Source organism: Gavia stellata, chromosome 6 (assembly GCF_030936135.1).
Source record: "Gavia stellata isolate bGavSte3 chromosome 6, bGavSte3.hap2, whole genome shotgun sequence".
Lineage (NCBI taxonomy): Eukaryota > Metazoa > Chordata > Aves > Gaviiformes > Gaviidae > Gavia > Gavia stellata.
In genome coordinates, this window is record NC_082599.1 from 24,853,466 (window position 1) to 24,867,229 (window position 13,764).

Sequence of the window (13,764 nt, forward strand, 5' to 3'; positions counted from 1 at the left end):
ATTTATCCTTATACAGTATACTGTCTGCATCCAGCAACATAGAAAGTGGTTAACCCATGGTTTCTAGGACTTCTTACCTACAACGACTGTATCATCCCCGAGATCAGCTTGCACTTACTGTCATCCATGGCTCAAAGACAGAACTGCTAACTTGTTATCTTATAAGTATACATGTTTACCCAGGCTATATGTCATTTGTAAATAGTGTATAATCCAGAATAAAGTTTATGAGACTGTGACACACTTATTCATTACCATTGGTGGTCCCCAGTTCAGAATAAATTAATGCATCTTTCCTGCTTTCTTGTGTCTGCATTGGTGTAAGTCAGATGTTCATGATCACATATGTTTTCTACAGATGTAATTCTACAGATTTTCTTTCACATGATCGCATTTATTATGCCAGAATTGACCACTGGTCTCTATAGTCCTAGGGGGATGATATGAGCAGTCTAGATGTGAAAATTCATTTGACTATGCAGAATTTACTGTAGTGCTAGAAGTTCTTATGCCTTGGTAGAGAAAGAAAAATCCATGACTTTCCTAAAGTATGTGATGTAGCATTCAATTTCCCTGCATCTGATCGATAAGCAAGCAGGAAATTATATCTTTTGCCATGGTAGACAAGCATAATTAAGCAATAAGGCAATGGAGGCAATTGTGATTATCTTAGGATGCACCTGGGAGCTGCCTTGTTGCTATTTTAAAACATCTTTATTCTAAGGGAACTGTATTAATTTCTGTTGAGAAAGATAAAGTTGGCAGTTTGGAATGTTCATGAGCAGCAGTTTCAGTTGTGCTTCATAGAGAGTAATGTGGTGTGTTTACTCCAAACAATTAGGCTTCTCCTTCAGCAGAAGCAAAGATGGAGCAGGCTATAAACATTTAATTGACAGTTCAGACCCAGAAAAAAACCCAAAACAACAAAACAAAATTATGCTTTGGCTGGCTGCCAATGAGTGCAAAACTTACATTTTTACCAGTTTAGAATAAAAATATGTTGCCCCCAACACTTGACTTCCAGGGAAGACATTCCTGCATAATTAATGCTATTGCATCCACATTCTAATTTATGCATTTTAATTATACCAAAGGCCCGGTGAATAATTAATGCTAGCAAAACAATGGGTCTGAAGCATAAGCTGAAAAGTATCACTTTTTAATGGGCTTTGTAGATTTAAATAACTAATGAAAGCTATTTAAGTATTTGGTTGCAAGAATATTTCCCCCAATACAATCAAGTATTAACTATCATTATCGAGCTGCCTCTCAAGTGGAGAAATGTTAGCTCAGGCTATCTGTTTTCACAATTGGCCAATCTGAGTATACCACACTAACCCACCTGAGCCATATGCATGCAGGGAAGAGATTTATTTGGATGTTTGCCCTGTGGGAGGGACTGACACGTCATTGGCATCATCTGTCAAATGTGAAATCAAAATTCCAGGCACAAAATTCCTCTTTGACCTCCTGTCTTCAAGCAAGTCAGTTCATGCAAGTTTCATGGGGAGATTTAGAATTGAATAGAAAGAAATACAATATAGAATTCATTATCCCCGAGTTCAGCAATCTAAGAATTAAGGATGTACGCCAGGTGAGTAATTTAGAGTCTTGCAGTGGTCAACGGAGAGAGATAGAACCTCTGGAGAGTTTCATCTCATCCTAAAATAGGTTTTTGAAATAGATGGGATTAATCACCTTTTGGCAGCGGCTATCGTTTTTCTATTTCTTACAGAGGAAGCTTAGGATACTGCCTTAGATCATACACCTAACTTCTAGACAGGCTAGTTTAGGTGAAGTTAACTTCACTAGCAATGGCAGCCTCTAAACTACCATGTGAGAAAGACCTACTGTCACCAACCTGATGGCGTAAAAACCAGGGTAGAGCAGAAAGATTCACAGCACAGAGCTGTCCGAAGTTCAATGTGTCACATTGACAACCAGCACCCCTGCTGCTTGGTCAAGTCTCAGACTCAAAACATGTGACGCTCATTAAGAAAGTCCTTCCCTCTCTGAAAGGCTCAAAATGTGCATTCATGATGATCTGCTGTGCCCAAAGGCTTGCCTCTACCCTGGCGTGGTCCCTGGAGCAATGCTGGGCAGTGTGATGTGCTAGGAGCAGGGCGTCCCAGATGTGCAGTATGTCCTGGGTTTGGTGTACTCTGAGTTTGTCATGCAAAGAGTGGTGAAAGCATGTAGACAGCAGACGGCACTGACTGCATAGCATGGAAAGCCTGTTGGCAGAATGTCCCCTTTTCTTTAGGTGAGTAAAATGATACAGTAAATGATGAATTACTGCAATCCCTGGCAATATATTACATACACTCAAGTAATATCAACTTGTCAATACAAATATAAAATTAATTGCATTTACCTACTTTTTTGTTCATGTTTTCCATGTCAGAAGTTTGCTCTTTAAATTCTAATGTAAAATGTTTAAGAAAGTGTTGTAATAATAGCAATATAACGAAGACCTTGTAAAAAGAATACGATCGGCAAAGGCTGCTGCCAAATTTGAATGTTAGACTCCTTGTTTAAGTGTATTATTTGGAGCTCAGTAACTTTTGGCTCCTATGTTTTAAGTTTTCCCTTTTACCTAATATTATACAATGAATCAAGAACTTGATTCTCCAGAGTACCCACCTGAGTCATTAGGGAGACATGGAGGGGGACTACGTAGGAGCTAATTGTGTTTTCCCTGTGTTTGGCTGTGTTTGCCTGAGCCTGGACATGACCTCATGCTCTTGTCAGTGGTTGTGGTCTGTGTTGGGTGGGTGACAGTTACATTCAGTTTGGGTGGGCTGGATGGCGTGCCCCCTCATGCAGACATGGGGAAGGGACAGGGTGGCACAGAAAAGGCTCTGCTGAGGTGGCTCTGCTCCGGGGAAATCTCAGCCAGCCGTAGCCAGCTGCTGCCTGACCCTGCCGAATATTTCATAGAAGGTAGAAAGCAGAACACAAAAGAAAATTTGTCTTAGTATCAGACTAAAACTAGTTTCTTTCTTCTGAGCAATAATACCTGAAAAGGCAGACACGTGTTGGTGCAAACTGGGACAGTGCTGTAACAGTTAACAGACTAACCCTGCATACATCCGCCTGGTGGCTTATGTCTTCCTCACTGCTCAGCTCTCCTGCCCAGGAGCTAGGCAGTGTCCTGACCGTATTCCTCTACATCCCATTCCTCTCTACTTTTCTTACTACAGTACCTACAACAAGTAGTAAGAATAATTATTCAAGAAATACAACTATTGTATTAAACCCAACTTAAGACCAAAACCTCCTTACCACGTACTTTGATACTAGGATGGAGCCCGGTGATCTAGCAGTCCTAGTCAGTCTAATGTTTTTAATGTGGATGACAAAAATAGCTGCTGAAGCATGAGCTCACAATCTGTAGCAAAGTGTCTCCCTTTGCTTCTGCCTTTGCAGGACTATGCTGAGAAGGAGAAAGCTGCAGCCAAGGCTCTGGAGGATGTGAAGGCTAACTTCTACTGTGAACTATGTGACAAGCAGTACCACAAACACCAGGAATTTGACAACCACATCAATTCTTATGACCATGCTCACAAGCAGGTAAACCTGACAAATGTCCGTGCGTGTTACAGTAGTCCATCTTCCTTCCTCATTAATTGTGGTAGGTTTCTAAATTCACTCAAGTAGAAGACAATTTAACACTTGATGTTTTTGACTTCAACATGCTATTTTTCATTAAATAAATCAAATGTAAAATATTCATAGTTTTAATCTTCACCACAATTTCTTTTAAGCCCCTTTGACTGAAAGATCTCTGTCTATAGTTTTAGATAGGTGCTCAATACCAATATCCACGCTGAATTTGATATATTTAAATGTGGAATTACTTACAAACTAGAGGGAGGGGGAAGGATCACTTTCTCAAATATCCAGGTCCCTCTTTTGGATGCAGAAGGCATATGACCATGCTGTTTCAAGCTGGTCATGCTGTTTCAAGGGCAGAAAAGCTATTTATTTTTTTAAAAAAGCATATGTTTCTGAAGTTGAAATCTATGTCTCATAATGTTTCTCAGGCTGGAATACATTTTGCTTTGCATGCAGGACATAATATAGAATAACAGCTACTTTTGAACAACAAGATATTTGATTCTTGGGAAAAGATAATAGATGCTAATTGTTTGTCATTGGTTTAGCATCAGCTTTATCAGATCTTTATGTGGTAGGTATATCCTACCCATATATGCCTATTATCCTTCTATGTCTGCTTCCTGCATCCTAGCTTTCCTCTGATCTTAGCACAATCCATATTTCGCTTGGCATTATGGAAGGAAAATACAATTAAATCACATAAACACTTCAGAATTCAAAGAAAATGGTTTGCAGAGTACAGGAATGAGCATTTCTGAACCTCTGATGAACAGATCATATCTGCTAATCTAAGATGCAAGAAGTTAGAACGTTTAACAGGATTCCATAGATGTTTTTCTACTAGCACTTATATGCATCACACAGTTCAGGTTCTCATGTATTGTGTGCATTCAAGCTGGCAAGGTATTAGTGTCTTCTGGGTGATCACACTTCTGGGTGCACGGGGGTCAGGAGCTACCTTGCAAATATATGAATCATTTAGAAGCTGCTGGTATTTCTGACTAGAAATAATAAATGTTGAGTAAAACAAACAGCACTAAAGGCAAAACTCCTCACTCTCACTGCAAGCAATCTTATTGTCTTTTGCAGTATTATAGAGGATGTAAATCAGCCCAGAATTTTCTGTGTGCATCTATCACAGCACTGCATTAACAAACTGCCTAGCCTCTGCCCACCCATCATGCTGAACCATCCCGCTGAATTCAAGCAGCCCAAAGTCAGCTATCCATGGGTATTAATGGGACTGTTTTGGCCCACCACTCACAAAACAGAGCTAGATTCATCTAATGTATTTATGTATTAAATCAAAAGCAATTCCTCACATCATCATTCCATTAATTAATCCATAAAAATGGTTATAATAATGCAAACCAAATGCTTTTCCAGATCCTAAACATGTGACTCTAATCCCTATAACTCCCCATTTGCCGCACAATTTTTTCACCCTTCTGCTGTTTTTTTAACTCATCAGAAATGTGTCTGAACGCAAATGGATCCATTTGTGCCCTTCCCTCTTCACACACTCCCCCTGTGGAGAGCAACTTATAAAACAGCCTGGTGACGCACTATCTACGACTCCGTTGTTGGGCAGGGAAATTTTTGGCAGCTTTCTGTTATAAAAGGAAATGTTTAAGCAATAAAACTCTCCGTAATTTTTAGGTAAATTTAGCGCTTTAAAAGCTACCAGACATGGTACTAGGAACTAAGCGTCTGCATAGAAATGCACGACACATACAGAATATCAACTGGCAGTACCAGCTCACCCCATCCTGCCCTTTCGGATGTAGTTCAGAAGCTCAGTTAGCGCAGGATTAGCTAGCTATCCTCCTGATGTGACAGGGTAATTCAGCCTCTTCTCTCCTCTCACTTCTTGACTGCTCAGCCAAGTCTGGGAACAGCATTAGTTTGCCTCTAGGAATAGTGTGGATGCGCCCTTTCCTCTGACTTTTGTAGTTAGTCACGGAAAAGCCTTTACTCTTCTTACTTTTATCACAGTAATCTTCAAAGAAAACAAGTTAATTTGTGGTTTCCTGTGGTTTTAGTTAGCTTAGTTTCAACATGTTTGTTCTGGGAGGGCTAGTAGCCACCAGAAAAGCTTCTTTCTCCTAAGGTATGTTTTCTGTTTCCCAGCAGAAATTTGAGGGTACTTTTAGTAATCTGCAAGGATATGTTCTAAGCATCATTCTTCTAATGGAGACTAAATTAAAATGAGGGACTCTTCACGTCTCAGTAACAATACAGTGTAGTCCTCCCATGTGATTTCCCATCTAAATGCTACTACTTAGAAATTTGTATTAAAGTGGCAATACTGTTTAGAGAGGATATAAAGGCAGAAAAAAGGATATTGCAGTGAGTACTTTGTCATAAGCCTTTTGTTTCTCTTCCAGAGGAAACAGATTTTATTCAAAGAATTATGACTCTAATCTCCCAATATTATGGTTTTATAAAATTAATTTTGTGATCCATTTTCTTACCTGTGATTTCAATCAGTTGTTAAAGCAGAAAGTACTGAGTCTTGAACCTAGCAGTTGGCATGAAAGGCATTGCCTTCCCTGTCCTCAGAGGACTGCAAAATGTTATGATGATAATCTGGACTTGTTTGCATAACTGGTCATTCTGCTGTGTTAGGTTATTCTAAAGCACTATACTCAGACAGACTTTCTCTCTCTGCACGCTACATACATAGATACTTATATATAGAAATACTATGTATGTATGTGTACATAAATACACCCATATGCATACAAAGAAAACTTTGACAGAACATCAAAGATCTCCCCTGCCTATATCTTCATCATCTTCTAATACTATCATGATCCTGGAGGAGTCTAATATGATTTATATATTTTGGATTAATATTGTCTGAGTATTAAGCAGCTCTTATTTCTTTGGTTGTCTTGACAGAATGAGTCCTAATTAATGTTGCCAACATCTTTCCTGTTGCACTACTCTATAATTTTTCATTTATGTTACGTGTTATTGGAAATTAATTTCTTTCAGTACAAGGCTGCATAAAGTGAACTCAGAAAATCTGCTTGAGCGGAAGGCTGCTCTCCCACCCAGCTTTACCTGAGCTCTCTGTTGTTAAGCCTGATACTTAACAAGGCTGGGGCAAGAGTGTGGGTGACTTTTTTGGGAGTACCTGATCTTTCATCACTGTACAGCCCTGTGCATACACGTCTCATTGGCCCAGAACATACCAGCTAACCAACATGAAATCATCAGCTTTTTTCCTTTGTGTTTTTCCTTTGCTACGAAATCTATGACTTTATAAAGTCCTGGGCAGCAGTTACGGGCAGTAGCACATTTGACAAATCTGCAGTATCTGTCATCAAGCATCAAGGTGAACGATGCTTGCTATCACTTGCTCGCCGTGTTATCTGCAACAAAAGTTAACTGCATCAGAACTGATTACCTTGGCACTGTCAAAACTATCTGAACACTGAAAAGGATAAGGGTACTGGTGTGAATTCACTCAAAAGTGGTTAGTATGTAGATAATCAACATAGGCTGCTGCCTGAAAGTATAATATATGAGGATGTATGTCACATGCTAAACTGAAAATAATATCAAAGTATAGATTTTTTACCAGAGCTGTTAAGTCACATGCATCTATAAAAGGAAGGCAAATTTGAGCAGAGATGTCTATTTGCTTAACGTTATGAAATGGAATCTTTTAATACTTCCAGGTCATGCATAGCATTCATCCATTCACTTAATGTAGTTGGAGCTTTCAATTTTTGTATAAATAATCCTTAGCAATCAGCAAGGCTTTTAGATGTCAGCAAAGGAGAAAATCACAAATCTGTTCCATGTACTGCAATATAATAATTGTGATTATAATATTAATAATAGAAATAAGCAGCAAAGAAAAAGAAGGCTGTATTGCCATCTTGGGGTTTCTGATGACAAAACAGGTCTTTTAGTTTTGTTGTCAAAATTTAGCCATGCAGTTAAATACATCACATTCTTTCATATGAAAAAAATATCTAAATTTTAATGTTCTTGAAGCCCTCAGTACTGTATAAGTAGATGAACAGAACTTTCAGTCTACACTAGTTCACATGCACATACCTGTATCTTAGTACTTAAATCCATGCATACTACCACTTGGGTATATTTTTTACGTGGAAGTCTGATTTAGTATGTACAGCTGTGGGCACTTGCCTTTAAGCTTTTATGGTTCTTGTGGATTTAAACTCTAACTCAGGCAGAGATTTAGCTCCTGTTAAACATCAAAGCTAGCAAATATGCTTACATTTCAGCTAGCATTGCCTCTACCACCTAGAAAATGCACAGATAAGTGAACACAGAGAAAGCTCCAGGAATGAGTATAATACTGAGATTTTGTTTGTTCATCTTTAGGGTGTTTTTCCAGCATCTGCATGTTTATTGGAGGAAAAATACCATGTTTTGGCTCTCAGGTACACCTCTCCTATTATGCAAAGTATTTTCATTTGGAGGAAAGGAAACTGGTTTGGCAATATCTGAGAGATTTCACCCTGGGATCTGGGAAATTAGGCAAACACACCAACACCAGGAAACCTTCTTCTGGACAAAGAATCATATATCTAGCTGTAGGAACACACTAATCAAACAGAAAGGGCTGCACCAGCATGAAGGTCCACTACTATGTGTGTTTGCGTAGTCTCTGCTTTTTTCCCTCAATACATAGGTGGACTAACTGTCCCTCTTGTACTCCCACATCGACAAGGCTAACGTCCTTCCCTACAGCCCCTGCTTCTGTTTGTCTGGATCAGGACACCGGCCGTTAAGAAATGCCTGCTTTTTTGAGTGCCAGGTTGTGGACATGAGGTCTGTACTCTCTGTGGCCACCTCAGAAAATAACCTGAATGGCAAAAGACCTAGGTATTTTTTGCTCTCAGTTAGCAAGAGGTGCTGTCTGCAGCCATCAGCATTCTGCTCCTATAACCTCACAAAAATCACCTTGGTTTGATGCTTGTTAAGAAATACATGTATGCTTCTAATAAAATCTTCACATTTGTCACACCCCTAGTAAGAAAGCCAGAACCAGAATTGTATTAAAGAGAAAAGAAAAGGTGTTAAGCAAGAAAAACGGTAATATGATGTTAGATTCCCTCAAACAGCTGGTTTATAAGTGGACTTGAAGTGATAAAGGAATTTTGTATGTGTGGTAGTTATTGTTCTCCTATTTTTAGGTACCGATAGATTTCTATGCTCAAAAGCAACTATCACATGCACAAATTGTTATGTGTGTGCACATATTAGGGCCAGTCCTGAAAACAATTGTGAACTTTCTAAGATGTATGCCTATAAGCAACCCCACAAAAATAAATGAAAATATTCAAATGCATAAAATGGAGGATGCTCAGATGTTTTACAAGAGATGGGTTTTAGAGATGAAGGTTATTATTTATTATTTATTTTTTCCATCTTCAGAACATTTACTGTAAGTATCTCTAATCAGATTAGATGCTTCTGACACATAAATCAAAATACTGATTGTATGATTCAATATGGTCAGCGGTTTCTCAGATTTTTCCACAAATTATTTTTAATTTCAGTGAAATGTCCATTTATTTTAGCTTTAGCCAAGTCTATTACCACTTTATGTTTTAACTATCACCATTAGACAATTATTTAGAATGATCATCTATGCCTGTATACCATTTGTCAGATGCTTCTGCTTCATCACAATATATATTTTCTCTTGAATTTTTGGGGTTTTCATGCTGAGAAATTCTTAACTGTTATTTTATTCATTATTCTACAATACACATACCAATTCAATTTTCCCTGCTCTTTCCTTTTAAGCACATCATTCTCTTCCCTTGGAAACAGTATACTCTCTATGTTTCTGGCATAAGTTTTGTTTTCTTTTATGTGAAAACCAAAGCTAAAAGAAAGAATTCATTTCTATAGTCTATCCTATCATTTCAGTATCTTTTTGTCTTAAAGACACACTGTTCTCTTGCTCATTCTGAAACCAGTGATTTTCTTATTGTTGCTTATGCCTATGCCATTTATTACATTCTCTAATTTTTGTTATAGATCCACACTTTCTTAGCTTTTCATCATACATTGATTTTGCAGTGTGTGTTCTTGTTCATACTCTCAAAAATTACTTCCACTCTGTCTGTAACTGTTCCCAAAGAGCAGGTTTTTGATAATTTCTTGCTGAATAGTTTTCATTTTCTCACACTGCCTTTTCCATAATTGACTTCAAAAGTTCTTCTCATTCTTTCAGAATTTGTTCTTGTAAATTAACTCCTTTCACTCTTCCCTTTTGTCCTTAATTAGTTTTGATTACAAACTAGATTACCCCATGGTTTCTATTGGATTGTTACATACAGAACTGTCTGTGAAGCTTAGAATTAGGGTTTCCAAACACTTTGTATTTTAAGACCCAGGTTTCTGTTGCTCTCAGAGCTTGGGCTGAAATTTTCTTTCTGAATCCCAAGCTTTAGTAAATTACTGTAAAAAATATATAGTATTTGCAAAGTCAAGCATAAGGAAGTGATAAGGCACCAGAATCAACACTGTTTGAACCTCATCTTGAGGTTCTTGAACTTCATGCATCTGCTCCTTAATAAAATCTTTAATGGCAGGTTGCATGTTGTTTTCCATAAGGAAAACTCCCTGACTCAGTACTGAAGACAGACTGTACTTGAGGGGATGAAGCTGTTGGCTATAAAAGACCTGATGATGTGAAATGAGGGGGAAACACAAGGAGAAGAAGTGGATTTAGGAAGTAATTATGGGAATAGGTGTAGTGGACAGTGAGAGACAGAAATGGCAAGAACAAAAAGGCATGGAAGCATCACTCTGAAATTAGAAACCAAAATGAAACGTGTGTACAAGGAAGGGAGAAAAGGAAGTAACAAGAGGAAGGACCTGGATAAATAATGCATAAATAAGGGAGAGTATCAGGATAAAGCACAGGAGGAGACGGTCAATGTCAGCCACTTAGAGTCACCAATGTCTAAGCCATTCCACTTAGAGCTGAGGAACTGAGTGAATAAACCAGATCGGCTATATGAAAACCACATTTCACAAAGCTAATTCTGTTAACAAGAATACCACAGATATTATATTGGCACAAAATGTTGTTTTGTGTATTGAAAATAATACAAAGGACTTACATGAAATAAAAAATGGCTGGGGTCTGAAAAAAAGCAAAGAATGAAATGCTGTTGCTCATACACAATTCCATCTTTTACCACTGGTCCATAATATAAAAGACCAAAATACTCTGTTTTCTTGGCCTGAATACTTCTTTCTGTTATTTAGAAATAGAGAAATCCTGCCTTTCTAAAAGCATGTTGCATCACAGCTGCATCTTTGAAATGCTGAAGTAGCAGTGCAGTGAAACAGACAATCAGGTTGTGCCACATCACAGAAACTGATGTAAATGAAGGTAACATAAAGCAATACAGGATGTCATCGGCATTTAAGCAAAGGAGTAGTGTACAGCATGGATGTAAACAATACAATGATTCTATGGCATCACTGTACTAAGAACATTTATTTTGCCAGTTTGAAATGATCTTAAAGTGAATGATTAGTTTATAATACCATGCAATATTTTCTTAAATGTTATGAGGGGAGGTTTGTATTTATAGCTATGCTGCACAGAGATGATTCAATTGCACACTACAGCAAGTGAATGTACCAGAGTAGCTCCAGAGCAGCAGAAGCAACATTATCAAATACCACTGAGCACACTCTGGTGACTGGGCATGACTCGAGGCAACAGATTCCAAAGAAATGTCACCAGAAACGATTCTTTATTTTAAACTTACGAATCTGTGCAGGTCAGTGGGCCTTATTAAGAACTGCTGAACCTGCTGCCCTGCCAATGCTTTGCTGCTTTCTTATTACTCAGTGATAAAGTAAATAAATTGGCAGTATTCATCCTATTTAAATTGCATGTTGCTTAGAATAATGAGATTCTTTTCATCATTAGCCTTCAGAAAAACTTATTGCAAATAATGCAGAGCTTCTTTTAAATTTAATGTCTTGATAAGCTAAATTGTTAAATGCTAGATGCTATGGAATTACATTTGGTGTTCTTTAGAATGAATGCTAATTAACATGTAAATTAGCAATTTAACCCTCTTTAAATTGGAAAAAAACCCCATGGGACACCTAATTTCATAGTTTTTAATGATGGTCCAATGACTGTAAGATATTTCTTAAGTATTTCATTATATAAGGAATTACAGAAGTGTATTATCAGATTTTGGCATTTAAAACATAGCAATAACCAGAATGTCAGTTAGAGGAAGTGCTCTTCGTTAATGCCTGTCTTATTGTCATTTCCATTCTTCTCAGAGGGTACACTTTTTAATTACTAAAGTTTTACAACTAATTTTTCAAGCAGGAGGAATGATCGATGCAGTGTAATGGATGGCTTATTCAAATAAGCAAGGAATTGGAAGGATTAGATTTGTAAAAAAACAGATGATGCCAAACCGCAGACAAATAAGAAATTCTGCCCCAAAACATCAGTTTGGGGTTTAATTTTATACAATAATTCCCCACCCAGAACATGAAGAAACATATTTGTATTTAATTAAATTTAGACAAAAAGTGTGGTAAGTCTGGTTGAAACTCAGCATCTCTGGTTCAAGGAATATTCCTTTGTTTCAAACTTTGCTTCCATTTCAAATATGGATAAGGAAAAAAATTCTCAAAAACAAATTAATTAAAACATTCTGTTAGGAACTGATTTAACATGATAATTATATATCAATGAAACAAAAGACTTTCTGAAACACTCCATTCAAATAAAAAGTGGTTTTGAGCCAGTCATACTTCTTTTTCATACTGTGTAAAAAGGAGTTATTAACATCAACATATTCCTTTTTGGTTCTCAGTTCTGAAATACTAATACATGCAGGACATAGGATATTACTTAAGAAAATGGGATAGATATGGAGAACCTAAATATTTATGTTTAAATTATTATTCCCATTTTCAGTTAACCTTTAGGGCAGTCAGGCTGGAGTTGTTCCTGTATTGTTTAATGAACAAGATAAATTATACTGGGCGTTGCTGTCCTTTTTTTAAAAGTCTGTATTCAGATGTCTTTTCCACTTTTTAAATGCCAGTAATAAGGACAGAAGAAGCAGAATATACAGCATGTTTTCTACCTACTTCTATGTAAAATGTTACCTTTCGTGCAAAAATGTCTGTGTTCTAACAAGAACTAGGCAAGACTGAACACAGATGTACACTGTATTTCAAGTGCCAGCTTCAAAAGAGTGGCAAACATTCGGTAATGTGGCTTATAGGCCACATACTTTGCACATTTTTTTTTTGTTAAATCAGTAGATCTGGAGTAACTGGTGTCACCTTAAGGTCAGGCTCTACAAGTCTTGCTTCAAACAGTGAGGTGATAAGGACAAAGCACTGCCAGATGCTATGATTGTCTTTGATTACTGTCTGTTCACAATTCACATTTGTGGAGTGTCTTGTAGAATAAGGTACTATTCAGCCAGATTAAGGAACCTATTGTGCAAGTTACAACACGTCTGTACATTTTACCTGGGGCAATTCTGTGCCATAGTCAGCCTTTTGGAAATACTGGGCAATTAGCTTTGCTAGCAAAATGTTGTACCCTCAAATGTTCACAGAAAAATTACGTTTCTGCTGGCTTCTGCATAACATTTGAACAGTGCTCTCTTGCTCATGTGTTTCTCTCCACTGGAAAAATAGTAATTCTTCTAATCCCATAGGCATCCACAAAGTACATCTGGCCCTACGAACATCTGTCTAGAATCTGCATCTATTATAGTTCTGTTCCTTTTTGACCGTCTGCACCTCCCACGCAGTAATTAATGTGTAAGAATGTAGCTGAGCAATGGATTCCTTCGGAGCTTTAAAGTCATGCTAATCAACTATGTTGGTGCTCGAGGAAATGTACAACGGGCCTTGTATGTCTTTAAGGGGCATTCACAGCAGAAATAAATAGTTAAAAGCCAAACAGAAACATATCTGTGCATCACCAAGACAGCAATAAAAATGGTGAGATTAGTCATTTATTACCCTTACTTAGTTGAAAGCATTAATTCACATCTTTTAACATGTCTCTAAGGGAAAAATAAAGGAGGTAACCCAGACTAATTATCATTTCACAGCTTTTGCAATTTCATAATA

The 13,764-nt window shown here is 37.5% G+C and overlaps 1 protein-coding gene across 1 annotated transcript in view; it reads left to right on the forward strand.

Annotated features, from left to right (window-relative positions):
• The window catches only part of ZNF804B (zinc finger protein 804B), a 238,487-nt gene that overhangs the window by 206,919 nt on the left and 17,804 nt on the right, over nt 1-13,764 (forward strand). The window contains exon 2 of the mRNA XM_059819058.1: nt 3,430-3,573. Within this exon, the coding sequence (XP_059675041.1) occupies nt 3,430-3,573 (144 nt within the window). The remainder of the gene's footprint in view (nt 1-3,429; nt 3,574-13,764) is intronic.